The 18,515-nt window shown below is 36.1% G+C and overlaps 1 protein-coding gene across 1 annotated transcript in view; it reads left to right on the forward strand.

Annotated features, from left to right (window-relative positions):
- Nucleotides 1–18,515, forward strand: part of UGGT2 (UDP-glucose glycoprotein glucosyltransferase 2) — a 92,308-nt gene that overhangs the window by 35,274 nt on the left and 38,519 nt on the right. Inside the window, exons 14-23 of the mRNA XM_074149661.1 lie at nucleotides 3,437–3,522; nucleotides 4,923–5,058; nucleotides 5,738–5,869; nucleotides 7,333–7,497; nucleotides 7,966–8,089; nucleotides 8,169–8,267; nucleotides 10,118–10,212; nucleotides 12,839–13,045; nucleotides 14,358–14,489; nucleotides 16,385–16,512. Of these exons, the coding sequence (XP_074005762.1) occupies nucleotides 3,437–3,522; nucleotides 4,923–5,058; nucleotides 5,738–5,869; nucleotides 7,333–7,497; nucleotides 7,966–8,089; nucleotides 8,169–8,267; nucleotides 10,118–10,212; nucleotides 12,839–13,045; nucleotides 14,358–14,489; nucleotides 16,385–16,512 (1,304 nt within the window). The remainder of the gene's footprint in view (nucleotides 1–3,436; nucleotides 3,523–4,922; nucleotides 5,059–5,737; nucleotides 5,870–7,332; nucleotides 7,498–7,965; nucleotides 8,090–8,168; nucleotides 8,268–10,117; nucleotides 10,213–12,838; nucleotides 13,046–14,357; nucleotides 14,490–16,384; nucleotides 16,513–18,515) is intronic.

Genomic DNA, 18,515 nt, shown 5'->3' on the forward strand with positions numbered 1-18,515 from the left:
ACAGTGGATGTATCCAGGACTATGTCATCAAATTAAATTTCTCAAAATGTGTAGGAGTGAGGGGGCATAGGTGAAGTTGACATGGAGACCCTAAAACCGGAATTCATGAGCCTGTTGATCATAACAGCTGAATATTCTTTGTAACAAGAAGAAACTATTTTACAGCTGATTGATTTCTCAGGACAGTTAACTTGTGAATGTCAAACTCAATTAATTAAGAGATTCTTTATTTTAGATGCAGCCATAAAAAGCAGTATTTTAATTCCCAAGTATTTCTGTATTATAAAGTAGCCTCGTGATTTATTGAAATCATAGAATGGTTTGAGTTGGAAGAGACCTTAAAGATCATCTAGTTCCAGCATCCCTGCCATGGGCAGGGACACCTCCCACTAGAGCAGGTTGCTCAAAGCCCCATCCAGCCTGGCCTTGAACACCTCCAGGGATGGGGCATCCACAACTTCTCTCCTTCATAGGGTCACCATTACCATTGGTTGAAGCAGCACCATTGCTAAGATTCAGAGACAAAAGACAAAGATGGAAATTTTGCACCAGCAGGCCACCGACCTTTAGAGGAAAGGAGGAATGCATGCCCCATTTCAAAACTATTTTACAAAGTGCTGCCAGTTACATGGAAGATTCACCGCTGGTTTAGGTTTTCTTTTCAAGCAAAGAGATTGCTTTTATGTGTCACTGAAGACTGCAAGTTGGAGGTGTGAAATAATGAAAGGTCTGCTTCTACTGCGTTGATACATAGTTGAGGAGATGTAAGGATTGTATAGGATTAGCATTGAAGAATACAGGAAGAAAATTATTCCATCCCTGTAAGGAAAAATATCTTGTGAAATTCTTCTGATTTACGGGATAACATAATGGCATTCTTTAACCTCTCTTCCAAGGAGTTGATGTAAATAAAATTCTAAATGCAATATGGTTACAGTTTGACAGAGAAATGCAAACTTTTTATATCTTTTTGAGTAAAACAAAATAAATCATGAGCTACTCCCACATGATGAATGAGGCACCACTGAGCTTATTTGTAATTTTAGATGAATGCTAGCATCCAGTGAGTACTTATCTGGCAAAAATGTGGAATATAATTTGCTTTAAAAGGGCATGAAATGAATATTAATCTGGGGAATGGAGGGAAGCTCTGATGGTGCAGCTATAGCTGCAGCTCTCTTGTACAGTATTGTCATACATTGACCTGCATGACAACACAAACTTTTTTCCCACATCACATTTCTGTGTTCACTGCAAAGAACATTTTGTACTCACTGAATAAACAAATACTCAGTATTTCATTTTATTCTCCCCATGTAATTCATGGCTTTCTGCGTCCTATACTCTACAATACTGGGGTTGGGCACAGTCTTGTCAGGAGCTTTTCTGTTCCTTTCCACACTACCTGTAGATAATTGACCACTATCAATGAATTTTGTTCTTAGTACACTAATGAGACAAGGTAATGATAACTGTCCTTGTTTTAGAGATAGCGAACTGAGATACAGAAAGATTTAAGTTATAAAGCATACTAATTATGAATGTCTTGTAGACTAATTTTTCCTCTGTATGTAGTATTCTGTATCACTTAATAAGTGAAGGAAAAAGTTACTGCTGATTTAAATTTCCTTATAAGACCCCTTTATGTATTGAAAGGCTGTAATCATGTCTCCCTGGAGCCTTCTCTTCTCCAGGGTAAACAACCCCAACTCTCTCAGCCTTTCCTCATAGGAGAGGTGCTCCAGCTCTCTGATCATTTCTGTGGCCATCCTCTGGACCTGTTCCTGTGCTGAGGACTCCAGAGCTGGACACAGCACTCCAGGTGTGGTCTCAGGAGAGCAGAGTAGAGTGGCAGAATCACCTTCTTTGACTTGCTGGCCACACCTCTTTTGATGCAGCCCAGGCTACTGTTGGCCTTCTGGGCTGTGAACACATATTGCCAGCTCATGTCCAGTTTTTCATCCACCAGTACCCCCAAGTCGTTCTTGGCAGGCCTGCTCTCAATCGCTTCATCCCCCAGCCTGTATTGATACCAGGGTTTACCCTGACCCGAGGGCAGGACCTTGTACTTGGCCTTGTTGAACCTCCTGAGGTTCACATGGACCTACTTCTCAAGCCTGTCCTGGTCCCTCTGGATGGCATTCTGTCCCTCAGGTGTGTCAACCAGGCCACTCAGTTTGATGTCATCGACAAACTTACTGAGGGTGCACTCAATCCCACTGTCCATTTCATTAATGAAGATATTAAACAGTACTGGTCGCAGTATGGACCCCTGAGGGGCATCACTTGTCACTGATCTCCATCTGGATGTTGCCATTGACCACTACCCTCTGGATGCAACCATCCAGCCAATTCCTTATCCACCAAATAGTCCACCCATCAAATCTATATCTCTCCAATTTAGAGAGAAGGATGTTGTGGGGAACCGTGTCAAAAGCCTTACAGAATTCCAGGTAGATGAAATCACAGCTCTCCCCTTGTCCACTGATGTAATCAATCAATCAAAGTGATATAAAGTTCAGTATATAAAAAGACAACCAAAGTACAAGCAATGTGTAAAAAAAAAAAAAAAAAAAAAAAAAAAATGTTTATAATGAGGCATAAGATGTGTTGTATTATGAAGTAGACTGCATTATGTATTCGAAGTTAAATATTGGCATAGATGTATATAAGAGTATATTGTAGAAATCTACAACATCATTTAAGTATAATCTGTGGAGGAGGGAGTGTACAGAATTTTAAAATTTATTCTGCTGCATTTCAACTATTCTAGCAAAGTTATGATAAATTCTAAGGGGAGTTGCAGTGCAAAGCTGAGTAAATAAGGTATTGATATCATAATTAAATCTGCATAAGGATAATCTACCTATGCAGACAGATCCCAGTTTTAGATTCTGTGCATGCCTGAAAGATCTGATTTTACACTTCAAGCTACAATAAGTGAAAGACTGAATACAAAGATACGTGAGACAGGAAGGAAGAACTCTTTCCCAGTGCTCCATTTTTTAATTAAACTTTTAAGTCAATATATTGTTTGTTTATTTTAGTTTAGTTTTCAGAGCAGAAGAAAACTAGTTGAAAGAAGTAATAGAAAAATCAGCATTAAGCCTTTTTAATTAATTATCAAGTTCATTAATAAAAAAGTATTGGCACAGAGTCTTTCAAAGTAGAGTAGTGATATCGCTTGTTTTGAAGTTCAATAAATGGTTAAATCCTGTTTTCAGTATTCGGTCCAAATTCATTAATTCTGAAGTTATTTTTATTTATACTCCTAATGTTTTCTTACAATGAATGCTCTAGGAAATTGAAAACAGTTGGGGTGCACAGCTTCTTTGGAAATTTCTGTTCTTAGCTTAAATTTTATGTCTGAAAAAAAAAAAAAGCAGACATCAAGAATAAATATTGGCTGTATAATATGTTTTTTTTTTCTTCTTAGGTACTTTTTGTTGATCCTGTCCAAGAAGATACAAGTGATTATATGAAACTGGCAGAATTATTCTGTCATCATAATGTACCACTTAGGTAAGGAAAACTGAAGGTCTTGAAGAAAAGTCTTGAAAGAAGGTTGTTTTCCTTTTTTCTTCTTCACCTTCTATTCTGTAGACAAATATCTGAATTCAAATGAAGTCCAATGCAACAGCATTCCAATAAGACACATTGTTTACCCATTTGCATTAAGCTTACTGGAAAATTTTCCGTTGAAATATTTGTACTCTTGCTCCTCTTACCTACTGCTTGTGACATGGCAGACAAGATGGAGCTTGTCTACTCTTTCCTTCCTTGCGCTGTTAGAAAGGGGCCAGATGTTTTCTGGTCCAGGTTAGTTTGCCAGTCCCAAAGACCCTCTATGGAAGGATCTTTCTTGTCCTTTTCCTGTACCAGCTAAGAGGGTACTGACTGTAATGACCAGAAGTTCTTTGAAGTAGGGTAGGAGAGACCAGAAGGGTCATCATGTGTTCTCAGCAGGCAATATAATTTCAAATGTCTTTGATTTTGACTCTCCCGGGTCTTCAGTCTGTGAAAGACTTTGTGCTTTAAACGTGGTGCTGCTCTTTGTAGTCTGTTTGACCAGATTGTCTTGTTACTCAAAGCCTTTGTTCCCTGGAGAAAGAGGATCTTTGCATCAGTATCTTTCACTTCTGAGCTTTTTTGGAGTGTGTGACAAACCTTTCAGTGACATCGTTATGTTACATGTGCAAATGATGATGCTCAATTTAATCAAAAAGTTTTGTATAGACAAACAAGTGGCTGTGAGGTTTGAATTTCCCTTGCTATTGTAGTACACCAGATTTCTGTTTCACTTCATGCTGTAAAGGTAGTATGGTCTGATCAACCCAGTTGTTTTTTTTTCCATGAGAACGGTATCAAATTACCATCTCCAGTAGGAGTTTTCACATTTATTTTTTTTTTCCTCTCAAGCCTCATATTTTTAGGGCTTTTTTCATTTAATGGAAATGAAATGAATTGTAGTAGATGTGTTAAAATTGCTGTGAATGGAGAATGAATGGTAATGGGAGGGTGGGGAAGCCCTAGAAGGTAAAAAAAGCAAGAGAAGGGCTGGTAAGAATGGCATATATTGATGAGAGGGCATCAAGACCCCAGCATGTCTACATGCAGCTACTCAAAACACCCATTTCAGGGAAAAAAAAAAAAAAAAAAGATTATGCTCAGACTAGAGAATCAAGGTTAAGAGATGATGGCAGGAATGTAAACGGTGTCATAACCTTTGATCACATAAGGAAAAAAAGGGCTGTAAGTAAATCCTAATAGCTCCCAGAAATCTTAATTACTGTCAGTATTTTGTGTTTACATGCTGGACAGATTAATTAAGTGCAAACATCTTGTTTTACTCTGTTGGTATTAGAATGTATGTGAAACTGATATTGGTTTAAACTGTATGATCTCTCTTTGTTTCTTTATAGAATTGGATTTGTTTTCATTTTAAGTACTAAAGAAGAAATTGATGGAAATGAAGATGCTGGAATAGCTCTTTGGAGAACTTTTAATTACATTGCAGAGGAATCTGACACCTCTCAAGCCTTTACCTCGATAATTAATGTTAGTTCTTTCACAAGAAATCACCTCTTTTTTTTTTTTTTTTTTAAACTTGTTACTTTTCTATATAGTTAGTGTTTTGCTACCTGATGGCAACATGATACATTTGCATTTACTTTACATGTGGACAAATTTATTGTTCCTCATTTGAAAAGAAACGGATGGAATAATTTTCACTTCAAATTTTTTTGTGTGTTTGATGGAAGTAATAAAATCTTATGCTATGAAATGAAATAGCATTGGTAAGAAAAAATTACCACTGTAAGAAAGAGTGTCACTGACTAATTCAGGCTTGGATTCATCCCAGCTAACTTTGCCTGGTTAGGTAGCTTATAGTAAGAATTTAGATTTGTTCTCTAGTCAGTGGACTGAAATAACCTTTCACGTTTAGCTCACATAAGTGTATTTAGTTTGCCACGTCAGATTTAGACTAAAGGTGTAATAATAGATTAATCAGAACAGTGTTCTGATAAAAGACTGAACATATCTGTAGTGGTGATAATTACTAAAGCAATATAAAAACTGCAATATAGCAATAAAAGCAATATAAAAGCATACTGATATAAAAATTATTACAGCACTGTAAAAAGGTGAAATTTACTTTATTGTTTATTTACTTTTATTAAATATGATCAGAAATGTATTACATTTTACTTATTTCTTTCCATTATAATTTTTACAGATGTACCATGAAGTGAAAGAAAGAAATGTTCTAACTGTAAATCATGTGAAAGATCTTCTTAGAAGCGAATACCCCCACGCTGATGCTCAGAGTATACTAGGTGTTCATTCTGAATACGATGAAGGGAGGAAGGTATGTTGAGAGCAAAGCAGTAAGAAATATTGCAGTACACAACTAATTGCATTTACCAAGCTGAAAGATTGCAAGATGTTAAAGTACGTAAATACAGTAGCTTTGAGTTAAATTTTTCTTCAGCCACTATTCAGGAATTAGTGGAAATCTCGAAAGGATTTCTGCATTACTACTCTCATTATTAAAAGCCGCCTGCTTTCAGGAGCACAAGTGTTTGTTTTCTAGTAAGCATGTCAAGGAGTCGCTCTTGCACTGTAGGTATTGTCTACCCGAGTCTTCTAGGTGAGGAGCTGAAGCCTGTCTTCTAGGCAAATCGATGTTTCCTTTAATTGTGTTTTCTGGTTACAATTTCATTTGGGAAAAATAGCTATGGTTTTGCTTTAAAGGCTATAGAGAAGACATGTTTTTATATTGTAATTGTTTTATACTGTCATTGATTATGTAGACAAGTTTCTGCTAAAAAATATGTATAAAAATAGTTTTCCTTCATTTGTCTTCAGCCATGCCATCTTTACAGTCTTGTGTTTCTGACACATGCTATCCATCTTTTTTATTTCCTTTTTAAATTTATTGTATGAAGGATATTATGATCCTTTAAAAAAGTGCATCTGGGCAGCCAGAAAAAAAGGTGCTGTTTGCCTTATGCTGCTTGTTCCTCACTGAGTTGCATGGAGGCTTTGCGAGGAAGAGGGCAGTTTGCGTCTGCCCTGGAAAAAGCTGGATACGCTTAGGGGAGGAAAGCTTTCCACAGAGAATATTAAAGGAAGAAAAGTAGTTGGAGGTGCACCAGGAGGAAGCCCCCTGTAGGAGCAGGGGACTGTGAGGCTGCGGTGAAGATCAGGGAGGAGACAGTGGGGTGACAGAAAAATGGAAGCTTGGATACTGCCATAGAGTTTGTAGCCATCCAGACAGTGACACTGAAAGAAAACATGAAAGGATACAGAATAGGAAGGGGGAATTACTTACAATACATTTTTGTTTCCATTTGTCTCACTGAATTTTCTCTGGGAAAAATGAACATGTTCTGATTTCTTATCAAATAAGACTTGGCCCCTGAAGATAAAAGCATTTTGGGGGTGCTGTCTTTGAGGAAAAAGGTCTAGGTGTGATCCGCCTCAAGCTGTGACTCTCTCAAGGTCCTTCTCCAATGTTATTTACTTAATATTTTTTTTGCTAAGAATATTAAGCAAAATAAAATAAGATTTCTCAACAAGATGATAAAGCAAAAGTTTAAAACCCCATAGATAGATCTGTAATTCCTTGTGTCATTCTATTTGAGAAACGAGTCCCATGCATCCTGTTTAGTTTCCAAACATTTCCTCTTCTGTCCCTGCTACTCATGAGAAGGTGTGACAGTGAATAGTGCTTGGAGATTAGATTTCATTGTCTCTTGATATTAGTTTCATATTTTGCTACAGCCAGCCACAGTCTATTTAATTCTGTGATATTTCTGATATGACCAGGCAGGAGCAACCTTTTATAAAAAGACTGGCCTGGGTCCATTGCCTCAAGCTCTGTTTAATGGCGTGCCCTTTAACAGAGAAGAGATGGATGCTGCGGAGCTAGAGACAGTTGTTCTTCAGAGGATTATTGATGCCACCGGGTTCTTCCAGAGGGCAGTGTTCATGGTATGTTTAACATTTCTGAATGAAATAAGATGAAATATTTGGCAGTGGATTGTTTGAGTCATGTTTATATATTAATTGAGTCATGTTTATATATTAATTATTTTATAATGAGGTGGCTTGAAATTAATAACACGACAACTGAAATTACATTATTACATTAATTTGCAGTCATGGTTTTGAAACAGTATAGCTAGATTATACAAGGTTGAAGGATCAACTAAGCATGGAGTAATCATATGGAATTTTTCAACCAGAAACTGAGAATATAATGCAGTTGTTCATTGAAAAATGTCCATCTGGTATTTTGAAATACTGTCTATGTGATACTTATTCATTTTTCAATTGAAAGTGTCCATAACTTGGTGTATATAGAAGCTTTAAGCTCAGTTGAAAGATTATACAAATACTTGGTCTTTGTTTGTCTTACATTAAATCTGTACTTAGAGAGTTTCTTTTCTCTTGCTACAGGGTTTGTTAAATGATCATATAAATGCAATAGATTTTCTTATGGGTCAGCACAATGTAGTTTCCCGTATAAACCCTACTATTCTTGGAGCAGAAAGAAGATATGTACATTTCAGATCCACATCTGGTAACTACTTTTCTTGGATTGGCTGTTGTTACAATTTTTCTTTTTTTAAGTCTAACATGTTGTGTTTTACATTTTGCAGTTCCATTTGATGTGGAAGACTTCTCTACTTTCTCCTTTTTGGATTCACAAGATAAAAGTGCTGTAATTTCAGACAACATGAAGTATTTAACAAAAAAGGGTACATTAATTTTGTATATGGGTTATATGTATATATGGGTATTAAAAATTGTTGAAATTTGCCAGTAAAATATCCTAAGTAAGTATCCCAAGGATCCCATTTAAATGTTCCAGTATCTTCTTTCAGGAGCCAGGTCATATCCCAATATTATTATACTAACTATCCTGTTATTACATTTATTTATTTTAAATTTTGTACTTTTGAAATGGGATGGCTAGTTGTTTTTTTGTTTTACAGACATGAAATTAAAAAGTAAGACTTTTGCAGCTTTGAAAACAGACTCAGTTTTCATAGTGACCATAGTTTAACTTAAGAATATTAAAAAGAGTATATTCAGTTTTCAAGTGACTTTTATTTGCAGCATTATCAAGTCAAGACTTTATAATCTTTGCAATATCTATACCAAAATTAGGCATTTCTACAGTTTAATAGATATTTGATTTTATTTCTTATTTGTTAGCATTCAGTATCTCTTTATTATTTTTCTTCTAGTTGATTGTTTAGTTTTGGTATCTGAATCTTTGTCTTTCTATAGAAAAGAAAAAAATACATATATTCTGATGGATTATCACTCATACGTTTTACTTAATAAAATGCACACTTTTTTGTACACTTAAGATATTTTTGATGTAAAATACTCGCTTTGCATATGCAAGTACTTTCCCTTTGAGTTAGGAGAAATACTAATTACAGCAGTGGAGATGTAATACTGCATGGAATTTTGCATCAGTCTGTCACTTGTTAACATCTAGGAGTAGATAGTTAACAACTGCTCATTTGCATCAGTCCATCAAGGAACAGTATAATCCAATTAGCAAAGCGCTACTCTTTCAGTAATTACTATGTGGTGTTAACATAGCTTTTACTTATTCCATTATCAGAAAGAAATGCTATATTCTTACATTTCTCTGGAATAAAATTACATGACTGGATTTGATTCTCTGTTTACAACCACAGGGACATCCCAGCTAGATGCCAAATGATGACTGGCCTTCAATCTGCAGGCTCATTTCTAAGATTCAGATCTCTCCTGTAAAGCCCATAACCTTTAAGATGGAATCTATATTTCAAATCTCTGTCCCCAGTGTGTTTCTCTAGACCCCAACAATGCTTAGTCATAACCTCTTCCTAGAATCTCACCAGAACCTTGTAAAATTCACATCTATATGTGTTACCTTTTAGGGGATATTTGATAGATCTGAGTAGACTGATATTCTTCTACAGATAATTTTGCAGAATTTTTCATGTACCATTGCTGTTCTATAAAGAATAAAGAACAGGAGGCTATAGACCAGGAAAAAGGGAAATTTTCTGTGTATACACCTGTACTCTGGTTTACTTTCTTTGGGCTGTCTTTGGTATATTCCCATTTGTGTCCAGAAATTGTAAGTTTTGCCCTGCCTTTGGTTGAAGGACTCTCCCTTTGCTACCGGGGAAAGTGAATGGCCTAACTCGGGCATTCTTTTAACTACTTAATTCTTTTCATTTCTGCCTGCATGACCAGCCTTCATCAAATCAGCCTCCATCAAATGTTCTCAAGAAACCTCTGGTAAAGCAGGCCTTGTTAATTGGAGCTGGCTTATTATTTAGGGGCCTCTTGTTTCAGTGGTACAACAATAGATGGGCTATTTTAGTGACTCATATTAATGTGATAAAGTACCTCCTAACAATTTTATTTCAATTCAGAGGACAAAAGATTCTGCTGTGGCAAAGATTAGTCTTACAAGTGAATACAGCTTTACAGTCAGACATACACATAAACTTCAACATTTCAAACAGAATTAATTCATTATTCATTACTTGTGTGAAGATTCTCCAGAGTGTAAGGCAGGATTATCTTAAATTTTCAGATGAAGATGCGTTATATGCTGTTACTATGTGGATTATTGCTGATTTCGATAAGCCAGCTGGGAGACGACTGCTTTCTAATGCCTTGAAACACCTGGTGAGTTTTTAGCAGTTTTTCTTAAAATAATTATTAGGTATATGATCTTAACAACACTGTGCACATTCAAAGAATAGACTCTTAAATAAAGTTGTAACAATATCTTTTTCTGAGTCAGGTGCAGGCACATGAGACTGCTTTCATTTTGCTCTACTCTCCTGCAGCACTGGCATCTTACAGGCCTGTAAACGATGGTTTGATTCGTGGACTCCTGATCCTATAGACAAACTAGGATGTTTAAAGGGTTAATTTCTTCCCAATTGCGGACCTTCTCCCGTGAGGTAACCTGTCATGTTACCTGGGCCAGGGAAGTTGGGATAACGCCTGTTCATGTGAACCATTACACAGTGTTCTCATGTCATATGGCATAACTGTGGCTATGAAGAGACCATTTTTCCACATACTGTCTGTATGCTTCTGAGACAGATCACAGGCTTTTTTTTTGCATTTTAATATGCTAAGAGGATCATCTACATTTGAGTCTTGCTTATTTTTAAGTTCTTCAGTAGTAATAATAGAATTTAAAGTACACGAGTAAATGTCATGTGAATATAAATGACAAAAAAACCTCAGTGCTGGGGAGTTTAGAAGAGTGATTAGACTGAAACTGGGAAAACATCTAGGTTTAATACTCAGGAATTAAATAGGAGCCATCCTAAGGGAATTATAAAATCAGAGTATTGCAGAGAGCATGTGATATCAAATATGTCCTAAAAAGAGACTTAAAAATCTGCAAGGAGGGATATGCAGTACAAGTCCCTGTTACAAGAAAAACATTTCATTTATCTGACTGGAAGATCTGTGCCCCAAGCCTGACTGATATATTGCCACTGTAGTTTCAGTATTTCCCCCCTTCAATGAGGAAAATAATGCTGTAGTTCCCAGCTCTAGGAAGCAAGAACTGTCTGGGCAATTCCCCACGTGTTAGTGAGGAGAATCCAGGAAAAGCACTAGAAAAAGCTGTTCTAAACAAGGTTTGTTGGGTATTCTATGAAATAGCAGGTGAATTGATTATGTTCATTCTAATTCATACATTTGGTTTAGTTAAACTTCACTTTCTGTTGTACTGCTTAGTCTAATGATTTCCAAGTGTTGCGACAAACAGAAACATAGTATTTTTTAAAAGTCCATTGATTTGTATAGAGATTCTCTAGTCCTTTCTAGTGCTTTATGGCTGTTGGGTCAGGGTCTAGTAGAATTTCTGATAGGTGCAGAACTGGCACAGACACCTCTTGTGCAAGAGTCTGGGAGGGGAAGTGGCCAAAGGGAACTTGCTTTTAACTATTCCAGCTAATATATAATATATTATTTTGAAAAGTACTAATATATTTTAATGTCATTTGCAAAAATGACAAAAAAAAAAAAAAAAAAGGCATGTCTTGACTAGACTTCTGGATGTCATCTAGTTCAGCCTCCCCCTGAGATTGGGACTATTGCCATCATTAGATCAGGTCAGCTGGAGCTTTGCCTGAAGGAGTCCCGAAAATTTCCAAGGAGACAATTCCATCCCTTCCCTTGATAATTTGCTCTGGTGTTGCACAACCTTCATAGTGTAGCTTTTCCTGATGTCAGCCAAGCCAAAGTCTGTGGCCATTAGCCCTTGTCATACTGTTTGCCACTACCAAGTAGAGTTTGCCTCCATCATGTTTTTCTCTCTCCCTTCAGTAGTTGTTGCTGGCTATTTAGGGTTCTCCGTAGCCTCCTCTTTGCCAGGGTGAGCAAGCCCAGCTTCTTCAATTCCTCCTCATAGGCCTCTGACCATCTTGGTAGCCCTTTGCTGAAGCCTGTCCAGCATCTCATCTTTACTGCACTGGGGGGACCAGTGCACAGCATTCCAAGTGCAGCCTCACAAGTACTGGGTAGAGGAGAATAAGAACTTCACTTGACTGGCTTGCCATGCATCTCCTGATGTAGCCTCATTCGCCTCTTGTCTTCTTCCCAGTGAGAGCACGCTTCTCAGGAATAGTTTAAAGTACACATTTTCAAGCTTTTCCCATAAGTGTTTTAACAAAACTTTTCTCAGGGTCTTAAAGTTTGCTATTTACCTATGGTGAATACCAGTGATTTCATCCCTTATTTTTGTATTCTTTGCTGCAGTAGAGTCCATCTACCTTTCCTTCAGTTAGTGACACTACTTGATCATCACACTCTCTAGTAAAATTTAAGTGGCATCCCTGATTTCAGCAAGTGAAAGATTGTCCTGCTGAATAAGAGTAAAGTGATAAGTGGGTACATTTTCTTGTATTTATTTTATGCTTAGTTTGATAGAATGCTGCTTTGAAAAATAGAAAAACATCTACCAAACCAATTCTGAAGTCTGTAAACGAACACTTGTGTGTGTCCTTTGTTAAAAATGTACTTCTGCAGAATGCTCAAAGGCAATTGTTCTATTGAAAAAATCTTGTATTTCAAATATGTATTGCAGAATAGGTAAATCCTTACTAATAACACTTTTGCTCCTAGCTGAAGTTCTGAATTAGGCATTGATGTATGTTTTCTAAAGACAAGTAGCTGCAAAAGATTAAATACTTAAGGGCATTTCACAGAGTTATAATAGATATGAATACATTAGGTAACAGCAGATGGAACTGTAAAATTGTGTATTATTCTGTACTTTTCTTTGCAGAAAACAAGCAGTCATACACGAATTGGGATTTTGAACAATCCTTCATCAAAAATAAAGGAAGATAACACAGCCATTGCAAGAGGAATTTTGACCACTTTTCTAACTCAAAACAACAGCAGCTTAAGAAGTTTCCTAAGTAAACTCACTAAGGAAGAGACAGTAAAATCCCTTGCTGCTGGAACTAAAATTGCTAAATTCCTCACCCCAGTGAGTGCAAACTGATTTAGACTACTTCCTTTTTCATTTTACATATATTTTATTGTAAGGAGATGTTGTTGAGAGTAACAGTGTTTGACCAAATGCTGTGAACTTCATAACCCTTACATAGTTTCTGCTCAAGCAGATTTGGATTTTTGACAACTCTTGTGTGATGAAGAAAGTACAAGAGTACTGAAAAATATAGAGTATGGACACTGGATTGAGATCAAAATAGTTTAATTTTTGTTTGGGTTTTTTTTAAAGCTCTCTCCATTAAAATTACGGTATTAATGTTTGTCAAGAATTAAGACTTCAGAAGTAACTGGTTTTACCTTACTGTTGTGGTTGTGAGCAGTAATAGGCACAGACTGAAGTGTTTCAGGTTAATGAGCATTGTATACTTCTGGCCAACATATTCTGGTGTGTTTCTATGAAAATTCCTTGGTTTAAAATACTAATCTTGCTTATTTCAAAGTTTGCACATAGAGTAGAGATGAGTTACCAAATAGCAGCTGCAAACTACAGTTTTTTATTTCAGAAAGAGCTGTAAATTGTAGTATTTTTTTAATAGGAAGATTTGGAAGATCAAGAGAACTCTATGGCACCATATTGGAAAAATATTTAGCTGATTTGGGTCATGCTCTTATTTCATTGTCCAGTACATTTTGAAAGACATGGAAGTAGCTAATTAAGCAATGCATGCATGTTTTGTTATATTAATTGTGTCTGAATTACACTATTTGCTTAGTCTGTACATTTCTAATGAAGAAATATGTATCAGTAGAGTTTAATATAGCAGGATAATTTTAACAGATGGGGTATAATGCCATTGTAAACATGGCAAAGTTCCAGCATTTTTTCCCACTTTGAAAATTTATGTATGTGTCTTAGTGTATGATGTTGGCTTCCCCAAAACATGTTTAAGCTGTATCAAATGACTGTGTTAAAATTACTGTTAGGTTTTCAGAGTAATACGATTTCTACCTTTTTTCTAAAGGTGAGAATACAGTTCAGTTGTTACACAGAGTGTTATTTTTCATGCAAATTTGTGCCAGATCTCAGAAAAGGTGTTTAATCTCAGGCTCAGATTTCCTCTCATGGTTATTCACAGTTATTCAAGGGTAAAACCTGCACACTAGCTATTTGGAAGGCCATGGCTCCACACAAATAGTCATAGTACTTACAATGAAGCTGAGATTGTTGCTTTATTTTGATTTCTGGTTACCACATAACTTGAAGAAAAATCTTTGCTTACCTCTGCTGTTACAAAATGTATTTTTGCTTAATCATTCTACCATCTCATGTTTCACCTTTGCTTTAGGGAATGGATCATGATGCTTTTGAGAAGAAGTACAACACTTTAGGACTGGATATAATTAAAACCCACCAGATGTTCTGCCAGGAGGTTCTTAAGCTGCTTCCTGGGCAAATGGCTGTTGTGAGCAATGGCAGGGTAAGAAAGAAATTCAGTCGTCTCAGTCTTTTTTGTAGGTACTTTTTACTTCCTGGAACTTCAGTTTCAAGCTAAAGAAAATGCACTATATTGTTTTTCCACTTATTCAACCTGTTGTTAGAGCATGGTATGAAAGATTGTCTTGTTTTTTTGTTTTGTTTTACTCTTAATTTGTTTATTAGCTCCATTCCACTGAAGCTACTATATACTTATGTCATTCCCACTGCTATTTAAGACTTAATCTGAAAACATTCTCTAAATAAGTTAATATTTGATGCATTATTAATTAATGATATTTAGGAATAAATTTTGATCCCAAAGTTACCTATATTTTACACATTTGGGATAGGATAAAGTACTTTCAAGCTCTAAAACCTCATATTGTTTATAAATACTAAATTGTTCTATAGTCTTAATTCTTAATGTTCAAATAAAAGTGTTGTAGTTCTGTTGTTTCTGTTTCTCGTATTTATATTCTGAAACCAATAGCCTTAATTACAGTGTGGCTATAGATGACCTGTGATTAAAAAAATACAATATTTTGGGTTCAGTATTTAGAACTTGTTAATGACAGTCCATACCTTCATAAATACAACTTGAGTTAACTCTTTTCTATTTTATTGTTATTGCCCTACCATTAGAAAGAAATTGAGATACTATGTTGGCATCTCGTTACTGGAAACTCTCTTTAAATTATGTTCTTAATTATTCTTTTGCATCCTAAATGGCTTCTGAGATACAACTGAAATACCTAACAAGGCCACAGAAAGCTTTTTTTTTGGCGAAGGACAGAAGAATTATGTTGTCTTTTTTGTGTCAAAAAATCCCCCATAACTAAATATGCAGTGTTATTTTAGAAACCATTATTCATGTTTTGTTTGCCTAAAAAAGCTCCAATAATGTCATATTTTGAGTTTTGAGGGAATACATTTCTTAAAATAAATTTGATAATGTATATTCATCTATCTAAAAGTGTATTTTCACTTTAAAAGATTACTTTTAAAAAAGACATGAGATTTCTATCCTTGCTATTTCAGCACTGAGGGCTTGTTTTTATGAGCAAACATTTTAAATATTTTCTAATTATCACTTCTACAAAAGTAGCATAATCACACTGTGGTTTTCTCTATCTCGTGCATCATTACTATTAATAAAAAATTCAAAAGTGGAATTTTGTTTAGATAACCTCTCATTTCTAGGAAGCAGTTGAATTTTGGGAGAGAGGCATTTGGCACCAAACTTACATCATAACACTGGGAGCCCCCTAGACTCTTGGGGTTGACTCTCAAAGTCAGTTTAGCCTGGTAGACTTATGAGTAGGAAATCCAAACAACATCCTCAAAGCTAATTTCTGGGACTTCAAGGCACCTTCTTTTCTTCCAGACACCAAAAAAATGTAGTAGTTCCGCGTTTTGTCTCTGCATATCCAGCATTTCTTCTCTTCTTCCCTTCTCTCCATTCTGCTTCATCTGAGAAGCCTTGGGAAGTTAAGGTTGCGTTCACAGAATTAAACAACTAAAGAGTGCAGTAGGCAGATAGTAATTTGAATTTTAGTTTGAAATAATGTACCTAGCAGAGCTTTTTCCTAAACTTAGATCTGTTATTTCTGAATAGTGTACTCCTTTACATAGGTATGTGTAATGAAAAATATCATGGATATTTCCATCACAGCTGTTCTTTGTGATTGATAATTAACTGTAATTACATTACTAAAAAAAGCTAATTCTGCATAGTTACTATACAGCTTAGTACTATATAGTTAATAATATTGGTGTATATAGGACTAGGAGTTGAATATTGAATATTGTGCATTAATTAAAAAAAATAGTATGTTTTTGCTTACAAAAGAAACTATTGGGACATTCTGTGCTCAGTAACATTTTTTTTTCTCTAAGGTACTGGGTCCTTTAGATGAAAATGAATTCTATGCAGAAGACTTTAATTTGTTGGAAAAAATAACATACAGTACCTCAGCGGAGAAGATTAAAGCAATTGTCAAAGAGATGGGAAACAGTAGTAAAAGGTAAAATTCTTTTGTATTTTGAGGCTTTTTGATCTAGTGCCTTGTTTATTGCCTGTTACAAATTCATAATCCTTTTGCATGGGAAATATGAACAAAGGTTCAAATATATAGTCACAGTACTCTTCATACTATATACTCACGTATATACACACCCTACAAGCACTTAAAGTGTTGTTTGTGTACTTACAAATTTACTATCCTCTTACGTAGTATCTGAGTACTTCTACATAGACAGCTTTAACAGTTCCTCATTTCCTTTTTAGCGTTTCTGTGACAGACTTAGTACGCTTACCCACTCAAACGCCTGCCCTATTTTCTAGAAGAAATGGCACACCTGCTAAGTTTACCATCACCTTTATGCTTGGCTAATTATGCTATTTAACATCGTTTTCCACTGTATATACAAACTGTATATATGTTGGGTTTCAACTGAATGTGTCACTTAGCCTGCTGCTGACAGACTCTTCAGTGCCTCATGACAGGCTGAGAGAGTTGGGGTTGTTCAGCCTGGAGAAGAGGAGGCTCTGGGGAGACCTCATAGCAGCCTTCCCGTACCTGAAGGGGGCCTTCAGGAGAAATGGGGAGGGACTCTTTATCAGGGAGGGTAGTGATAGGACAAGGGGTAATGTTTTTTAACTGAAAGAGGGGAGATTCCCTAGATACTGGGAAGAAATTCTTTACAGTGAGGGTGGTGAGGCACTGGAACAGGTTGCCCAGGGAAGTTGTGGATGCCCCATCCCTGGAGGTGTTCAAGGCCAGGCTGGATGGGGCTTTGAGGAACCTGGTCTAGTGGGAGGTGTCCCTGCCCATGGCAGGGGGGTTGGAACTGGATGATCTTTAAGGTCCCTTCCAACTCTAACTAGTCTATGATTCTATGATTCATTACAGCACAGAGCCAAATAAAAGGCACCCTGTGTTATTCAAGAGACATGCACCCTTTTATCATATGTGTGATGAGACTGCTGTGACATAGCATAAGAGACTGTGTGGATCGTATCCTGTCCAATGTGTGCAGCTCTGCTAAATCACTCCAAATACTTTATCTACTCTCACTGTACTTACAACCAAGAGACAAGTACAACTAACTGTAAACAATTCCTACTAGCTTTTATTTGCTTAAGAGTAATTATAAAGAATAAGCTTGATAAAATCCAGTGCATCTTAAAACCACAGTAATATCTGGGTATTGCTATTTGAAGTGAGAAAGCTCATTGGTTTTGGGAATCATTAGGAAAGGAGCCTGCAGAGATGTGGGCAGATGTGATGCTCTGACACCCTTCTAGACGACATTCACATATCTGTTAATTGCAGAAGTGTAAAGATGAGTTCTAGCCAGCTTTTAATCTAAGGACCCAGTTTGTGTACAAAGAAGAGAGCAAAATTATATTATTTTTACAATATCTAATGACTTTTTATGTCTGAGTATCATTTCTGTTATCTGGAAGGACTGGTGAAACTGAAAGAATAACTGAAAGAAAAATAAAATCAAGAGGAAGTAGAACTATCAAGGAGATAAATAGTGAGAGGCAAAACATATTTAATCAAATATTAAGACTTAGTGACACTGAAATAGAGCTACTAAGGTTCCTAAGCAAATGCCAGTAAGAAACACCAAAAAAAAATTAAAAGATGTGGCCAAGTAAACTTGAAACTTGTTCCTTTAGGTCTGTTCCTAGATGTTGTCACAAAGGGAAAAAAATTTAAAAAAAAATAAAAATAAAAGAATAAAGAGCTATTTGCAGCAGATTTTGCAGCAATCTGCTATGTCAGCAGATTGTACCATGCAAACTGTGGGGCTGAATGGTAATTCTGCTAATTCTGTTTCACTTAACATTAAGAAGTGTACAGTTCACAAGCTCTAAGGCAGTAGTGGTTCTTGGGCAGTGTCGTGCTAATGGTTTTACTCAAAGCTACAATTCTCCAATCAATCTCTCTGATAATCGTTTTACAGAATCCAGGTTTGGGATGTGGGGTTTTTAAATGTCCCTAATGCAGACAGGCGT

This window comes from Numenius arquata, chromosome 1 (genome assembly GCF_964106895.1).
Source record: "Numenius arquata chromosome 1, bNumArq3.hap1.1, whole genome shotgun sequence".
NCBI classification, from domain to species: domain Eukaryota; kingdom Metazoa; phylum Chordata; class Aves; order Charadriiformes; family Scolopacidae; genus Numenius; species Numenius arquata.